At 44.1% G+C, this 13,933-nt stretch overlaps 1 protein-coding gene and 1 long non-coding RNA gene across 7 annotated transcripts in view; one reads left to right on the top strand and one right to left on the bottom strand.

The window, feature by feature from the left end:
- The window catches only part of LOC139183230 (uncharacterized), a 65,923-nt gene extending 55,364 nt beyond the window's left edge, over positions 1 to 10,559 (top strand). Inside the window, exon 4 of the long non-coding RNA XR_011566803.1 lies at positions 8,830 to 10,559. This is a non-coding gene — a long non-coding RNA (uncharacterized lncRNA). The remainder of the gene's footprint in view (positions 1 to 8,829) is intronic.
- Positions 9,091 to 13,933, bottom strand: part of ST6GAL1 (ST6 beta-galactoside alpha-2,6-sialyltransferase 1) — a 151,308-nt gene continuing 146,465 nt past the window's right edge. For all 6 annotated transcript variants that reach the window (XM_019958344.2, XM_019958352.2, XM_019958357.2 and 3 more), the window contains one exon: positions 9,091 to 11,920. In XM_019958344.2, coding sequence (XP_019813903.2) covers positions 11,673 to 11,920 — 248 coding nt within the window. In that variant the 3' untranslated portion in view covers positions 9,091 to 11,672. The remainder of the gene's footprint in view (positions 11,921 to 13,933) is intronic.

Here is a 13,933-nt window from a genome sequence, read left to right on the forward strand (position 1 = left end):
CACAGAACAACTTCTGAATGCTGGCAGAGGACATCAGGCACCCAGAAAAGCAGCCCATTGTCTTCAAAAGGAGGTAGAACAAAATATAAGAGATAAAAAGAGAGACAAAAGAGTAGATCAGTCTCAGGAAGGGAGTCTGGAAAAAGAGAGAAGTTTCCAAACACCAGGAAACACTGTCTCTGGTGGGTTTGTGGTGAGCCTTGGAATTCCAGAGGGCAAAATAACTGGGAGGAAAAATAAATAAATAATTGAACCCCACAGATTACATGCCTAACAGCAACTCCCAGAGATGCAACAGCCCAGATGTTCGCATCCCCCACTAGCAAGTGAGGGAGGGACAGGGAGGAGCAGGCAGCATTACTTAGGATAAGGACCTGAATGCCCTGAGGGCAATCTGAGGGAACTAGCTTGAGATAGCAACTCAGACTGTGGGATAGCATCCCAGATCCCGCGAAAAGCCCTAACCACTGCCAGGCACGCTCACAAAGCAAAGGACTGAGCAGAGCTAGCTGGCTACAGACCGGCCCATCCCTCACCAGAGACAGGCAGGCGAGGGCAGCTAGAGCCGGAAGGGGGCAATTGCCACCACCCCAGAGAGGCATCCTATACCAAACTGCAAGCAGACTTCATGGCTAACCAAGACTTCTTGGGATTCTGAACGGTCGACATCTGCCGGGAGGGTCGCAGTCAGAGATCAGCTTTCCAGAAGAGATACACAGCACACCTGAGAAGGTGCACCCGTTGTACACCCAGAAAACCGAGCAGCTGGGACGGGGGAGGGGATAAGTCACAGACTTCAACTGGGGGCGACTACACGCGCCAAGGACCTGGTCATCTGAGCTGCTTGGACCTGAGATGGGCGCAAAATGCAGGCCCAACCAAGTCTGTGCCTTTGTGGAGTACCTGAGAACCTGAACCTGAGCGTCTTAGACCTGGGAAGTGCATGCAAACCAGTGCCCACATCAGACAGTTCCCAGCAGAGCAACCTAGAGTCTGAGCAGTGTAGACTGGGAAAGCACACACACCGTGGGTGGGGGCAAACCCAGTGTGGCTGAATCACTGTGAACACACGCCAGTGATATTTGTTTGCAGTGTTCCTCCCTCCCCAAAGCACGACTGAACAAGCAAGCCTAAAATAAAGTGACCACCACCGCGCCCCTTGTGTCAGGATGGAAATTAGATACTGAAGAGACCAGCAAACAGAAAAAGCTAAAATAAACAGAGGGAACCGCTTTGGAAGTGACAGGTGCAATAGATTAAAACCCTGTAGTTAGCACCGACTACACAGGAAGGGGCCTATAGACCATGAGAACTACAAGCCGGACCAAGGAACTATCTGAAAATGAACTGACCCCACACTGTCCACAACAGCTCTAGAGAAAGTCTTAGATATATTTTTACTATTATAATTTTTTAAATTAAAATTTATTTTTTTTGTTATTTTTAAGTTCCCATTACTCCTTTAATTTTCATTTTTATAACCTACTATTACCTTGCAAAAAAAAAAAAGACCCTATTTTTAAAGCAAACTTCATATATATATATATATATATATATATATATATATATATATATATATACACACACATACACACATTTATAATTTCTGTGACTTTGTGTTTTTTTGTTTTGTTTTTTTTTTTGGGTGTTTTTTTTTTTTTAATACTATATTTTGAGACTCTAACCTCTACTCAAGATTTTTAATCTTTGCTTTTTGGTATTTGTTATCAACGTTGTACCTTTAAGAACCCAATCTTCAGTACCCATTTTTACTTGGGAGAGAGATCACTGGCCTGATTGCTCTCTCCCCCTTTTGACTCTCCTTTTTCTCCACCAGGTCACCTCTATCTCCCCCCTCCCTCTTTTTTTTTCTCTGCCCAACTCAGTGAATCTCTTCGTGTGTTCTGGGCTGTGGATAACACTTAGGGAACTGATTACTGGATGAATCTGTCTCGCTCCTTTTGATTCCCCCTTTTATCCTCCTGGCCACCTCTGTCTCCTTTCTCCCTCTTCTCTTCTCTCTCTAACTCTGTGAACATCTCTGAGGGATCCAGACTGTGGAGCGCACATAGGGAAGTGATTACTGGCTAGCTTGCTCTCTTCCCTTTTGATTCCCCCTCTTCTCCTGGTCACCTCTATCTCGCTCCTCCTTCTTCTCTTTTCCATGTAACTCTATGTACCTCTCTGGATGTCCCTCACTGTGGAGAAACTTTTCATCATTAACCTAGATGTTTTATCATTGGTGCTGTATAGATGGAGAAGTCTTGAGGCTACTGCAAGAATAAGACTGAAAACCAGAGGCAGGAGGCTTAAGTCCAAATCCTGAGAACACCAAAGAACTCCTGAATCCAGGGAACATTAATCGATAGGAGCTCATCAAACGCCTCTATACCTATGCTGAAACCAAGCACCACCCAAGGGCCAACAAGCTCCAGAGCAAGACATACCATGCAAATTCTCCAGTAACACAGGAACATAACCTTGAGCCTCAATATACAGGCTGACCAAAGTCACACCAAACCCACTGACATCTCAAAAGTTATTAATGGACACTTCATTGCACTCCAGAAAGAAGAAAACCAACTCCACCCACCAGAACACCGACACAAGCTTCCCTAACCAGAAAACCTTGACAAGCCACCCATCCAACCCCACCCACAGCAAGGAACCTCCACAATAAAGAGGAACCACCAACTGCCAGAATACAGAAAGACCACCCCAAACACAGCAATATAAACAAGATGAAAAGGCAGAGAAATACCCAGCAGGTAAAGGAATTGGATAAATGCCCACCAAACCAAACAAAAGAGGAAGAGATAGGGAATCTACCTGATAAAGAATTCTGAAAAATGATAGTGAAAATGATGTAAAATCTTGAAAACAAATTGGAGTTACAGATGCATAGCCTGAGACAAGGATCGAGAAGATGCAAGAAAGCTTTAACAAGGACCTAGAAGAAATAAAAAAGTCAATATATAATGAATAACGCAATAAATGAGATCAAAAACACTCTGGAGGGAACCAACAGTAGAATAACGGAGGCAGAAGATAGGATAAGTGAGGTAGAAGATAGAATGGTAGAAATAAATGAAACAGAGGAAAAAAGAATTAAAAAAATGAGGACAACCTCAGAGACCTCTGGGACAATGTTAACCGCCCAACATTCAAATCATAGGAATCCCAGAAGAAGAAGACAAATATAAAGACCATGAGAAAATACTTGAGGAGATAATAGTTGAAAACTTACCTAAAATGGGGAAGAAAATAATCACCCAAGTCCAAGAAACCCAGAGAGTCCCAAACAGGATCAACCCAAAGCGAAACACCCCAAGACACATATTAATCAAATTAACAAAGATCAAACACAAAGAACAAATATTAAAAGCAGCAAGGGAAAGACAGCAAATAACATACAAGGGGATTCCCATAAGGATAACAGCTGGTCTTTCAATAGAAACTCTTCAGGCCAGAAGGGAATGGCAGGACATCTTAAAGTGATGAAAGAAAATAACCTACCGCCCAGATTACTGTACCCAGCAAGGATCTCATTCCAATATGAAGGAGAAATCAAAAGCTTTACAGACAAGCAAAAGCTGAGAGAATTCAGCACCACCAAACCAGCTCTCCAACAAATGCTAAAGGATCTTCTTTAGACAGGAAATACAGAAAGGGTGTATAAACTCGAACCCAAAACAATAAAATAAATGGCAACGGGATCATCCTTATCAATAATTACCTTAAATGTAAATGGGTTGAATGCCCCAACCAAAAGACAAAAACTGGCTGAATGGATACAAAAACAAGACCCCTATATATGTTGTCTACAAGATACCCACCTCGAAACAAGGGACACATACCGACTGAAAGTGAAGGGCTGGAAAAAGATATTCCATGCAAATAGAGACCAAAAGAAAGCAGGAGTAGCAATACTCATATCAGATAAAATAGACTTTAAAACAAAGGCTTTGAAAAGAGACAGCGACACTACATAATGATCAAAGGATCAATCCAAGAAGAAGATATAACAATCATAAATATATATGCACCGAACGTAGCAGCACCACAATATGTAAGACAAATGCTAACAAGTATGAAAGGGGAAATTAACAATAACACAAGAATAGTGGGAGACTTTAATACCCTAATACCCCACTCACACCTATGGATAGATCAACTAAGCAGAAAATTAACAAGGAAACACAAACTTTAAATGATACAATAGACCAGTTAGATCTAATTGATATCTATGGGACATTTCACCCCAAAACAATGAATTTCACCTTTTTCTCAAGTGCACATGGAACCTTCTCCAGAATAGATCACATCCTGGGCCATAAATCTAGCCTTGGTAAATCCAAAAAAATTGAAATCATTCCAAGCATCTTTTCTGACCACAATGCAGTAAGATTAGATCTCAATTACAGGAGAAAAACTATTAAAAATTCCGACATATGGAGGCTGAACAACACACTGCTGAATACCCAACAAATCACAGAAGAAATCAAAAAAGAAATCAAAATATGCATACACGAATGAAAATGAAAACACAACAACCCAAAACATATGGGACACTGTAAAAGCAGTACTAAGGGGAAAGTTCATAGCAATACAGGCATACCTCAAGAAACAAGAAAAAAGTCAAATAAATAACCTAACTCTACACCTAAAGCAACTTGAAAAGGAAGAAATTATGAACTCCAGGGTTAGTTAGAAGGGAAGAAATCTTTAAAATTAGGGCAGAAATAAATGCAAAAGAAACAAAAGAGACCATAGCAAAAATCAACAAAACCAAAAGCTGGTTCTTCGAGAAGATAAATAAAATTGACAAACCATTAGCCAGACTCATCAAGAAACAAAGGGAGAAAAATCAAAATTAGAAATGAAAATGGAGAGATCACAACAGACAACACAGAAATACAAAGGATCATAAGAGACTATTATCAGCAACTATATGCAAATAAAATGGACAACTTAGAAGAAATGGAAAAATTCTTAGAAAAGTAGAGCTTTCCAAAATTGAACCAGGAAGAAATAGAAAATCTTAACAGACTCATCACAAGCACGGAAATTGAAACTGTAATCAGAAATCTTCCAACAAAAGCCCAGGACCAGACGGCTTCACAGCTGAATTCTACCAAAAATTTAGAGAAGAACTAATACCTATCCTACTTAAACTCCTCCAGAAAATTGCAGAGGAAGGTAAACTGCCAAACTCATTCTATGAGGCCACCATCACCCTAATACCAAAACCTGACAAAGATGCCACAAAAAAAGAAAACTACAGGCCAATATCACTGATGAACATGGATGCAAAAATCCCTAACAAAATTCTAGCAAGCAGAATCCAACAACATATTAAAAAGATCATACATCATGACCAAGTGGGCTTTATCCCAGGGATGCAAGGATTCTTCAATATCCACAAATCAATCAATGTAATACACCACATTAACAAATTGAAAAATAAAAACCATATGATTATCTCAATAGATGCAGAGAAAGCCTTTGACAAAATTCAACATCCATTTATGATAAAGACCCTCCAGAAAGCAGGAATAGAAGGAACATACCTCAACATAATAAAAGCTATATATGACAAACCCTCAGCAACATTATCCTCAGTGGTGAAAAATTGAAAGCCTTTCCCCTAAAGTCAGGAACAAGACAAGGTTGCCCACTCACCATTACTATTCAACATAGTTTTGGAAGTTTTGGCCACAGAAATCAGAGAAGAAAAGGAAATAAAAGGAATCCAGATTGGAAAAGAAGAAATGAAACTCTCACTGTTTGCAGATGACATGATCCTCTACACAGAAAACCCTAAAGACTCCACCAGAAAATTACTAGAGCTAATCAATGAATATAGTAAAGTTGCAGGATATAAAATTAACACACAGAAATCCCTTGCATTACTATACACTAACAATGAGAAAACAGAGAAATTAAGGAAACAATTTCATTCACCATTGCAATGAAAAGAAGAAAATACTTAGGAATATATCTACCTAAAGAAACAAAAGACCTATATATAGAAAACTATAAAACACTGGTGAAAGAAATCAAAGAGGACATAAATAGATGGAGAAATATACCGTGTTCATGGATCGGAAGAATCAATATAGTGAAAATGAGTATACTACCCAAAGCAATCTATAGATTCAATGCAATCCCTATCAAGCTACCAATGGTATTATTCAGAGAACTAGAACAAATAATTTCACAATTTGTATGGAAATACAAAAAACCTTGAATAGCCAAAGCAATCTTGAGAAAGAAGAATGGAACTGGAGGAATCAACCTGCCTGACTTCAGGCTCTACTACAAAGCCACAGTCATCAAGACAGTATGGTACTGGCACAAAGACAGAAATACAGATCAATGGAACAAAATAGAAAGCCCAGAGATAAATCCATGCACATACGGTCACCTTATCTTTGACAAAGGAGGCAAGAATATACAATGGATTAAAGACAATCTCTTTAACAAGTGGTGCTGGGAAAACTGGTCAACCAGTTGTAAAAGAATGAAACAGAACACTTTCTAACACCATACACAAAAATAAACTCAAAATGGATTAAAGATCTAAATGTAAGACCAGAAACTATAAAACTCCTAGAGGAAAACATAGGCAAAACACTCTCCACATAAATCACAGCAGGATCCTCTATGACCCACCTCCCAGAATATTGGAAATAAAAGCAAAAATAAACAAATGGGACCTAATCAAAATTAAAAGCTTCTGCACAGCAAAGGAAACTATAAGCAAAGTGAAAAGACAGCTTTCAGAATGGGAGAAAATAATAGCAAACGAAGCAATGGACAAAGAATTCATCTCAAAAATATACAAGCAAGTCCTGCAGCTCAATTCCAGAAAAATAAATGACCCAATCAAAAAGTGGGCCAAAGAACTAAACAGACATTTCTCCAAACAAGACATACAGATGGCTAACAAACACATGAAAAGATGCTCAACATCACTCATTATCAGAGAAATGCAAATCAAAACCACTATGAGGTACCATTTCACACCAGTCAGAATGGCTGTGATCCAAAAGTCTACAAGCAATAAATGCTGGAGAGGGTGTGGAGAAAAGGGAACCCTCTTACGCTGTTGGTGGGAATGCAAACTAGTACAGCCACTATGGAGAACAGTGTGGAGATTCCTTAAAAAACTGGAAATAGAGCTGCCTTATGATCCAGCAATCCCACTGCTGGGCATACACACTGAGGAAACCAGAAGGGAAAGAGACACGTGTACCCCAATGTTCATCACAGCACTGTTTATAATAGCCAGGACATGGAAGCAACCTAGATGCCCATCAGCAGATGAATGGATAAGAAAGCAGTGGTACATATACACAATGGAATATTACTCAGCCATTAAAAAGAATACATTTGAATCAGTTCTAATGAGGTGGATGAAACTGGAGCCTATTATACAGAGTGATGTAAGCCAGAAAGAAAAACACCAATACAGTATACTAACACATATATATGGAATTTAGGAAGAAGGTAATGATAACCCTGTATACGAGACAGCAAAAGAGATGCAGATATATTGAACAGTCTTTTGGACTCTGTGGGAGAGGGTGAGGGCAGGATGATATGGGAGAATGGCATTGAAACATGTAAAATATCATATGTGACACAAATCGCCAGTCCAGGTTTGATGCATGATACAGGGTGCTTGGGGCTGGTGCACTGGGATGACCCAGAGGGATGGGATGGGGAGGGAGGTGGGAGGGGGGTTCAGGATGGGGAACACATATGGTGGATTCAAGTCAATGTATGGCAAAACCAATACAATATTGTAAAGTAAAATAAATAAATTAATTAAAAAATTAGAATTCCTCTTCCCATGATAAACTTGTTTCCAGTCAATCCTGACCTGAGAAGGACTGGATGGCAGCATAAATGCACCAGGTGATGGGATGCCATGGGTGCAGTAAGGCCTTTTATTCTCTCCTGAAACTGATGCCATTACGCCAGCCCATAGGGATGAATTTTCTGGGTTAGGGTGTTTCTGCCCCAGTTAGAGTGGTAAGTGTCCCTGGGGTCATAATGCACTCCCCATACATCACAGAACAAAGGCTGCCCCGAGGGTCACATGGGAAGTAGAAACCAAAGCCACACAGCGGGTGAGGAGCTGGAAATAGGTGACGCGGCAGTCCCAGAGTACCCCCTTCTCCGCCTCTTGCTTCTAGCTGTGGAGCCATTACTGGTATGAGTAAAGCATACTGCCAGGGTGTGAAGCATTCTATAAGAACAGACAGCCTGGAGTTGGGCTTAAAGGGTGCTATTGGTGGGGTGGGCATGGAGGTTGTAGGTGAGTACCACTCTCTCTTTATTGGTCTTTCTCTTTGTGATTTGTGTCTTTCTTCTGCTTAAATGGCTGATAAGGTAAAGAAGAAGCCAGGTTCTCATTCTTCCTCCCGCATCCCTAACATACACACCTTAAAATAAGCAGCAGATACCAGAGTAGGATCCAAGGGAAAAGGCAACCTGTGGAGGTGGCAGAAGCTCCCCACAAGGTTCAAACAGAGAAGCCTGGTGCCACCCCAAAACCCAGCTCACCAGTTGAAAAGACCTAAAAGAGACTTAAGGCTATTGTAAATCTGGCAAGCACAGATCTCAGTTTCCAAACTAATTGAAATCTCTTTTTCTGTCGCTCCTCTTTTGAACTCCCATTCTCCCGAGGTTTGGGCAGAAATTTCTGTATCTAAACAACTTGGCTATCCCCTTGGGTTAGCCTTAAATCCTTTAAGGGTTTTAGACTTTTGGAAACCAAGGTGAGAACTTCCTTTCATTCTGCTTTCTGTCCTCCTGCAGCCCTTCCTTGAGGTGTTGGATGAACAACAGCTTTGTCATTTGAATCCAAGCAAGAGCAAAAGGAAGAAAACAAACCAGTCGCTATCCCATAGATGATATCTTGCTGTGTAAGTAGTTCTTTTCTTGTAGAAGTGACAAGAGGCTAAGGCAGAGGAGCTCATGGGGGAGGGTTTGGGGGTTCAGGATTCCTGTTGTGTCTTCTTCGGAGACAAGAATTGACAATGAGCAGTTGTCCCCTTAACAAGAAAAGAGGGATACAAGTTTTGAACAATCATTTATTTTAAAATTTTACATAATCTTTGGATAATTCAGAAATAGCTTAGGACATGATTCAGAAGTTTCTGAGACTGACGTCTCAACTCCAGGCCAATATCAATAGCTTATTTGATTGAGATGGAAAGATTTGAGGACTTCATGATAGAGAATGAACAGATGGCTACTGAATAAAACAGAACAGCTTAGAGACAGTGGATTTCCTACAAGACACAGTCATAATTTTTAAATTGCCTGTCACAAATATAAAACATTTAATCAGACTAACGAGAATATCCACATCTTATTTGCATTCTACCCGTTTCCAGGTTGAGAAAGCACAATTAAATTAACTTGATCTCTTAATATAACATATAAAAGCTAGAATCTACCCAGTGTAGTCTCAGTGTCCATACCAATATATCTCTCCTGGCGATGGAATGTCACCTCCCTCTGCACTCCATGCTCATGATTCAGGGACTCCCAGGAATTCTTGGGCCCACAGACGTGGAAAAGCCTGGGGTCACAGTGGCCAGTGGCCCAAGTGCTCTGCCCATCCCAGAGCGGATCAGGCCTGAGCAGGGACACGTTCTGCACCCTCCACTCCCTCGGATGGTTGCCAGGGTATTCCAAGCAGGGTAGGTATTATTGTCTCCCAATAGGACATTACATTCCCTGAGGACAAAGCCCACTCTCTGGCCTGCTTCACAGCAGGATGCTGCCAGGTGTGGGCACAGGGCAGGATCTTAGTAAAGGAAGGGAGAAATCCAGCATGCACTGAGCACCTGCCTTCTCCCAGGTAACCCTCAGAGCACCTGTGAGGCAGGCTCACCACCCATTTTACAAATGTGGAAATAGGCTCAGAGAGGAGAATTTGCCCATGGTGGCATGGCGAGTAATAGGGGAGCATCACTTTGAAAACCCAGGGCTTCTCACTCCAGAGCTCTTTCTACTGCCTGCACAAGCCAGCGGTTTGACCATGAATGAGTACTCCAGCTCCACAGCAGCTGGTCTGGACCTCAGACATTCAAGACCCATGAGCACATAGGGCTAGCTCAGGAGTCCAGAAGCCTGGGCCAGTCTAGTGTGGCTCCCCATCCGGGGAGGGGACTTAGCACAATGGTCCAGAGTGTGTGTGGACAGACCACAGCAGACAGACCTCTGTCCAGAGGCTTTGATGTTGCTCCCCTGCAGGCGGGGGTGGGGGCACAGTGCTCTGATACACCTGGTGAGAAATAGTCATGATCTCCAAGGTTCTGACCTCTGAGAGCGACTCTTAAGTCCTAGGAAACCACGTTCCCACTCCCTGAGAGGCCTTTCACAAAAGGCCCATGAAGGTTAAAAAAAAAAGTCAGGAAATTTTAAAGTGTAAAATGCTTGAAAGTAATTTGGGAGTGGGAAGATTAAAGGGAAAAACAGGATGGCAGGAGGAGGTTTGGGGGTGGGCATCAAAAAGGAAGACTTGGATAGGCTGTGCACACCCAGCTGGTAGGCTAGGCTAGGCTCAGGCCAGGCAAGCCTGGGGAAATCAGGGTTTTGGCATCTGGCTTGCCTGGCATCTGTATGGGGCTTCAGTTGATGCCTCAGACATGAGGGGGGTTCCTCAAAAAGTACCTTAAGCCTGTAAACTCAGGCAGTTCTTAAATACAGGTAATAAAGGCAGATAGGAAAACACATCTCAGATGACTTAGACAAAGTCTGCTTGACATGTTTCTCCTTTTCTAAAGGAAAAAGTGAATTTTACACTTCACAGCCCCCAGCTCCGTGAAGCCCTCTATCACCCACTGACACGGGAAGGGTGTGGTCCCTCCTGGGTGCAAAAACAGCCACACAGCAAGCCCACACCCACAAGCCCCAGTGCATTAAGCACACTGAATCTATCTGGTCTCTCGCACTGATCTATAGGCAACTTGAGGATGGAGCTGCTGCTGCTGCTGCTGAGTCGCTTCAGTCGTGTCCAACTCTGTGCGACCCCATAGACGGCAGCCCACCAGGCTCCCCCGTCCCTGGGATTCTCCAGGCACGAACACTGGAGTGGGTTGCCATTTCCTTCTCCAATGCATGAAAGTGAAAAGTGAAAGTGAAGTTGCTCAATCGTGTCCGACTCTTCGCGACCCCATGGACTGCAGCCTACCAGGCTCCTCCGTCCATGGGATTTTCTAGGCAAGAGTACTGGAGTGGGTGCCATCACCTTCTCCGTGAGGATAGAGACTGTACCTTTTTTCCTGTTTCCCTGGTTCGCAATAACAACATCATTCTGGTGGGGAAAGCAGACCAGTTTTGGCAGCCCTGGTGGAAAAGGTGGATCTTGCGTTTACCTAGGTTGGGGGTGGGAGGACCCTTTCTGGAGGGAATGCTAAATGGGTATATATGAGTGAGACAGGAGGCTCTGGGTTCACACACTCCCGTGACAACAGGGCAGGCTGGGCTGGGAGCCCTGCCCTTGAGTTTCTGAAGCCCCAGGGCTCTTGCTGCCTGAAGTGTGGGCTGTGATTATTCAGGAACACAGTCTTCCTTCCCAGGCCTGGGGTGGCCAGAAGACCAGCTGTAAAATGCCAGTGGGGAAGGGTGAGGGGGCCTGGCTGGGGAGCTTATGCTCCACAGCGAATTGTCCGGAAGCCAGGCAGCGTGGCTTTTCCAAGCAGGTAGATGTCCTCGTCCGTGCCGAGGTTGAGGTACTTCACCATGTTCTTCTCAAAGAGGAGTGGGTGGTAGGCGCCCATTGTGCAGGCACTGTCGAAATACCTCTGATAGTAGTAGCACACGTCAGTCTTGCGCTTGGATGGGAGGAACTCGTAAATATCCACCTGGTCACACAGTGACATCATAATGGCAATGCCTGGAGAGGAGAGCAGAGCTGAGTCCTGTGCAACAACCCACCCTGGCTCCCCGGAGTTCTGCCCAGGAGCCCCACAGCTCATGCCCTGAAAGCTGGAGAGGTATGTCTGGAATGTCTGTTCATGAGTGTGATTCCTAGTCTGAGTTGCTCTAGTAAGCCCATCCAACAGGCTGCTCCTCAGGGTGCAGGGCTCACGAACCTTCGTATGCTCAGCACCCAGGTCAGAGCCCAGTGCCCAGCAGGTCCTCCCTAAACATTAATGAATTGAAGGGCTCCACCATCAGTCAATGAACTAATCACTGTCAAGAAGCTCTATGAAGAGAGAGGGCAAGGTGACTGAGGAGACAGAACCATTCCATGCAGATATTACTTTCTCTCATGTCTGTATCTTGGATGAGCCTCGTAGCTGGTTATTTGGAAGGTGTTTCTTACAGTAGTACCTGATGAAACAGTGTGGGGAAGGAAGGCTTCGTGCCTCATATGAGAGGGGGACAGCTGTTACAGGAGCATGTGCTGGTCTGTATTGATGGGCTCAGTCAGACAGAAGAGAGGAGCTGAGAGTGTGTGGTGGGTGATGCACTCAGGGAGGGGTACAGAACACAGAGGTGCAGACCCAACAAGAGACAGCGGATGCCTCCCATCCCCCATGCTTGCCCCCACCTGGCTCAGTCATCTCCTGCAGGACACGTCCCTCTAGGGGTCTCAGGTTCTCCACCTGTCCCAAGGGGGCGATCTACCCACTCTCCCTACCACATAGGCTACTGTTCAGATGCAATAAGATCATGGCTCTAAGACTGCTCTTGTCAACCATCAATATAGGGAACCTTTATGATGAACAGTTCTTACTAACAGCAAAATTGTAAACTGCTAGCAGCAGCTCTGTTCCAGAAGAATTAGACATGGGGAAAGCCCTGTTAACCCCCTCTGGCTGTCCCCCACCCTGGTATGATGGGCGAGAAAAGACATATGCAACTAAGTGATGATGGCCCAGCAGTTGTGCTTCCAGATGAGGGGAGGGAGGCTTCTATGAGAGCGGGCTCTCATGAGCCCCCCGGAGCACTGGTGTCGGGGCTGGCAAGGGCTCTGGCCATGAGGGATGGGCGAGCGGGAAGGACTGCTGGTGGAGGGGACAGCACAAGCAAAGGCAGGCAGTGGGGCAACAGGAGAGTGTCCCTAGGACGCTCTCCATCTACTCCTGCTCAAAAGGGGTCCAGGAAGTACCCCCAAGGCACCTATCCAAAAGCTGAAGAGAAAGGCATAAAGCAGATGGGATACTGAAAGCACCTTCATCTCTATCAGGAAATGCCTCTGATAATAAAGCATTTGTTCATTTACTCAAAGAACATTTACTTCAGGCCTGCCCTGTGCCCCCACAAGGAAGAGGCAAACACAGTTCCGCCCTGAGGGAGCTGCAGTCTAATAGGGAAGGCAGGTGGGCAGATGACAGTGCCAGGGGGCATCTGGCAGAAAGTGCCTGTGGTCCAGCTGAACTCAGTGAGAGGCAGCGAGCAAGGGGCAGACAGGCCATGAGGGCAGAGAGCTGTGGAGTAAGTCCAAGAAGAAGTCTGCAGCCAGCACTAAGGGCCCTCAGCACTCTGACCCCGGCCCGCCCCCACATCGGCACCCACAACTCCACTTGTGACCCCCAAACTAAGTGCAGCTTCACCACTCAGTCTTCTCTCAGGGCCACAGATAGGGTGGTCACTAGGTGAAATTCTGAATATTATTGATTCTTCCTTTTTCTTCAGATTCTAATATGGCTCACGACAATAATGGCATTATTACTGATCCTTTATCTAAAATTTTAATATTTTGTCTACAATGAAATTTTTCACTGTGATTTTTTTAAAGACACTATTAAGATATCATTTGTTTCTGAATTTCATGGCAGCTCCTTAAATTGTACATCTGAAGTAGGTGCCTGGCTGGCCTCACCCAAGTCCCAGCCCTACTCCTCCTGCCTCATCTTTTCTGTGCTTCCCTTTTTATTCCACATCCACTTGCCAACTCTCC

The sequence above is a fragment of the Bos indicus genome, chromosome 1 (genome assembly GCF_029378745.1).
Source record: "Bos indicus isolate NIAB-ARS_2022 breed Sahiwal x Tharparkar chromosome 1, NIAB-ARS_B.indTharparkar_mat_pri_1.0, whole genome shotgun sequence".
Lineage (NCBI taxonomy): Eukaryota > Metazoa > Chordata > Mammalia > Artiodactyla > Bovidae > Bos > Bos indicus.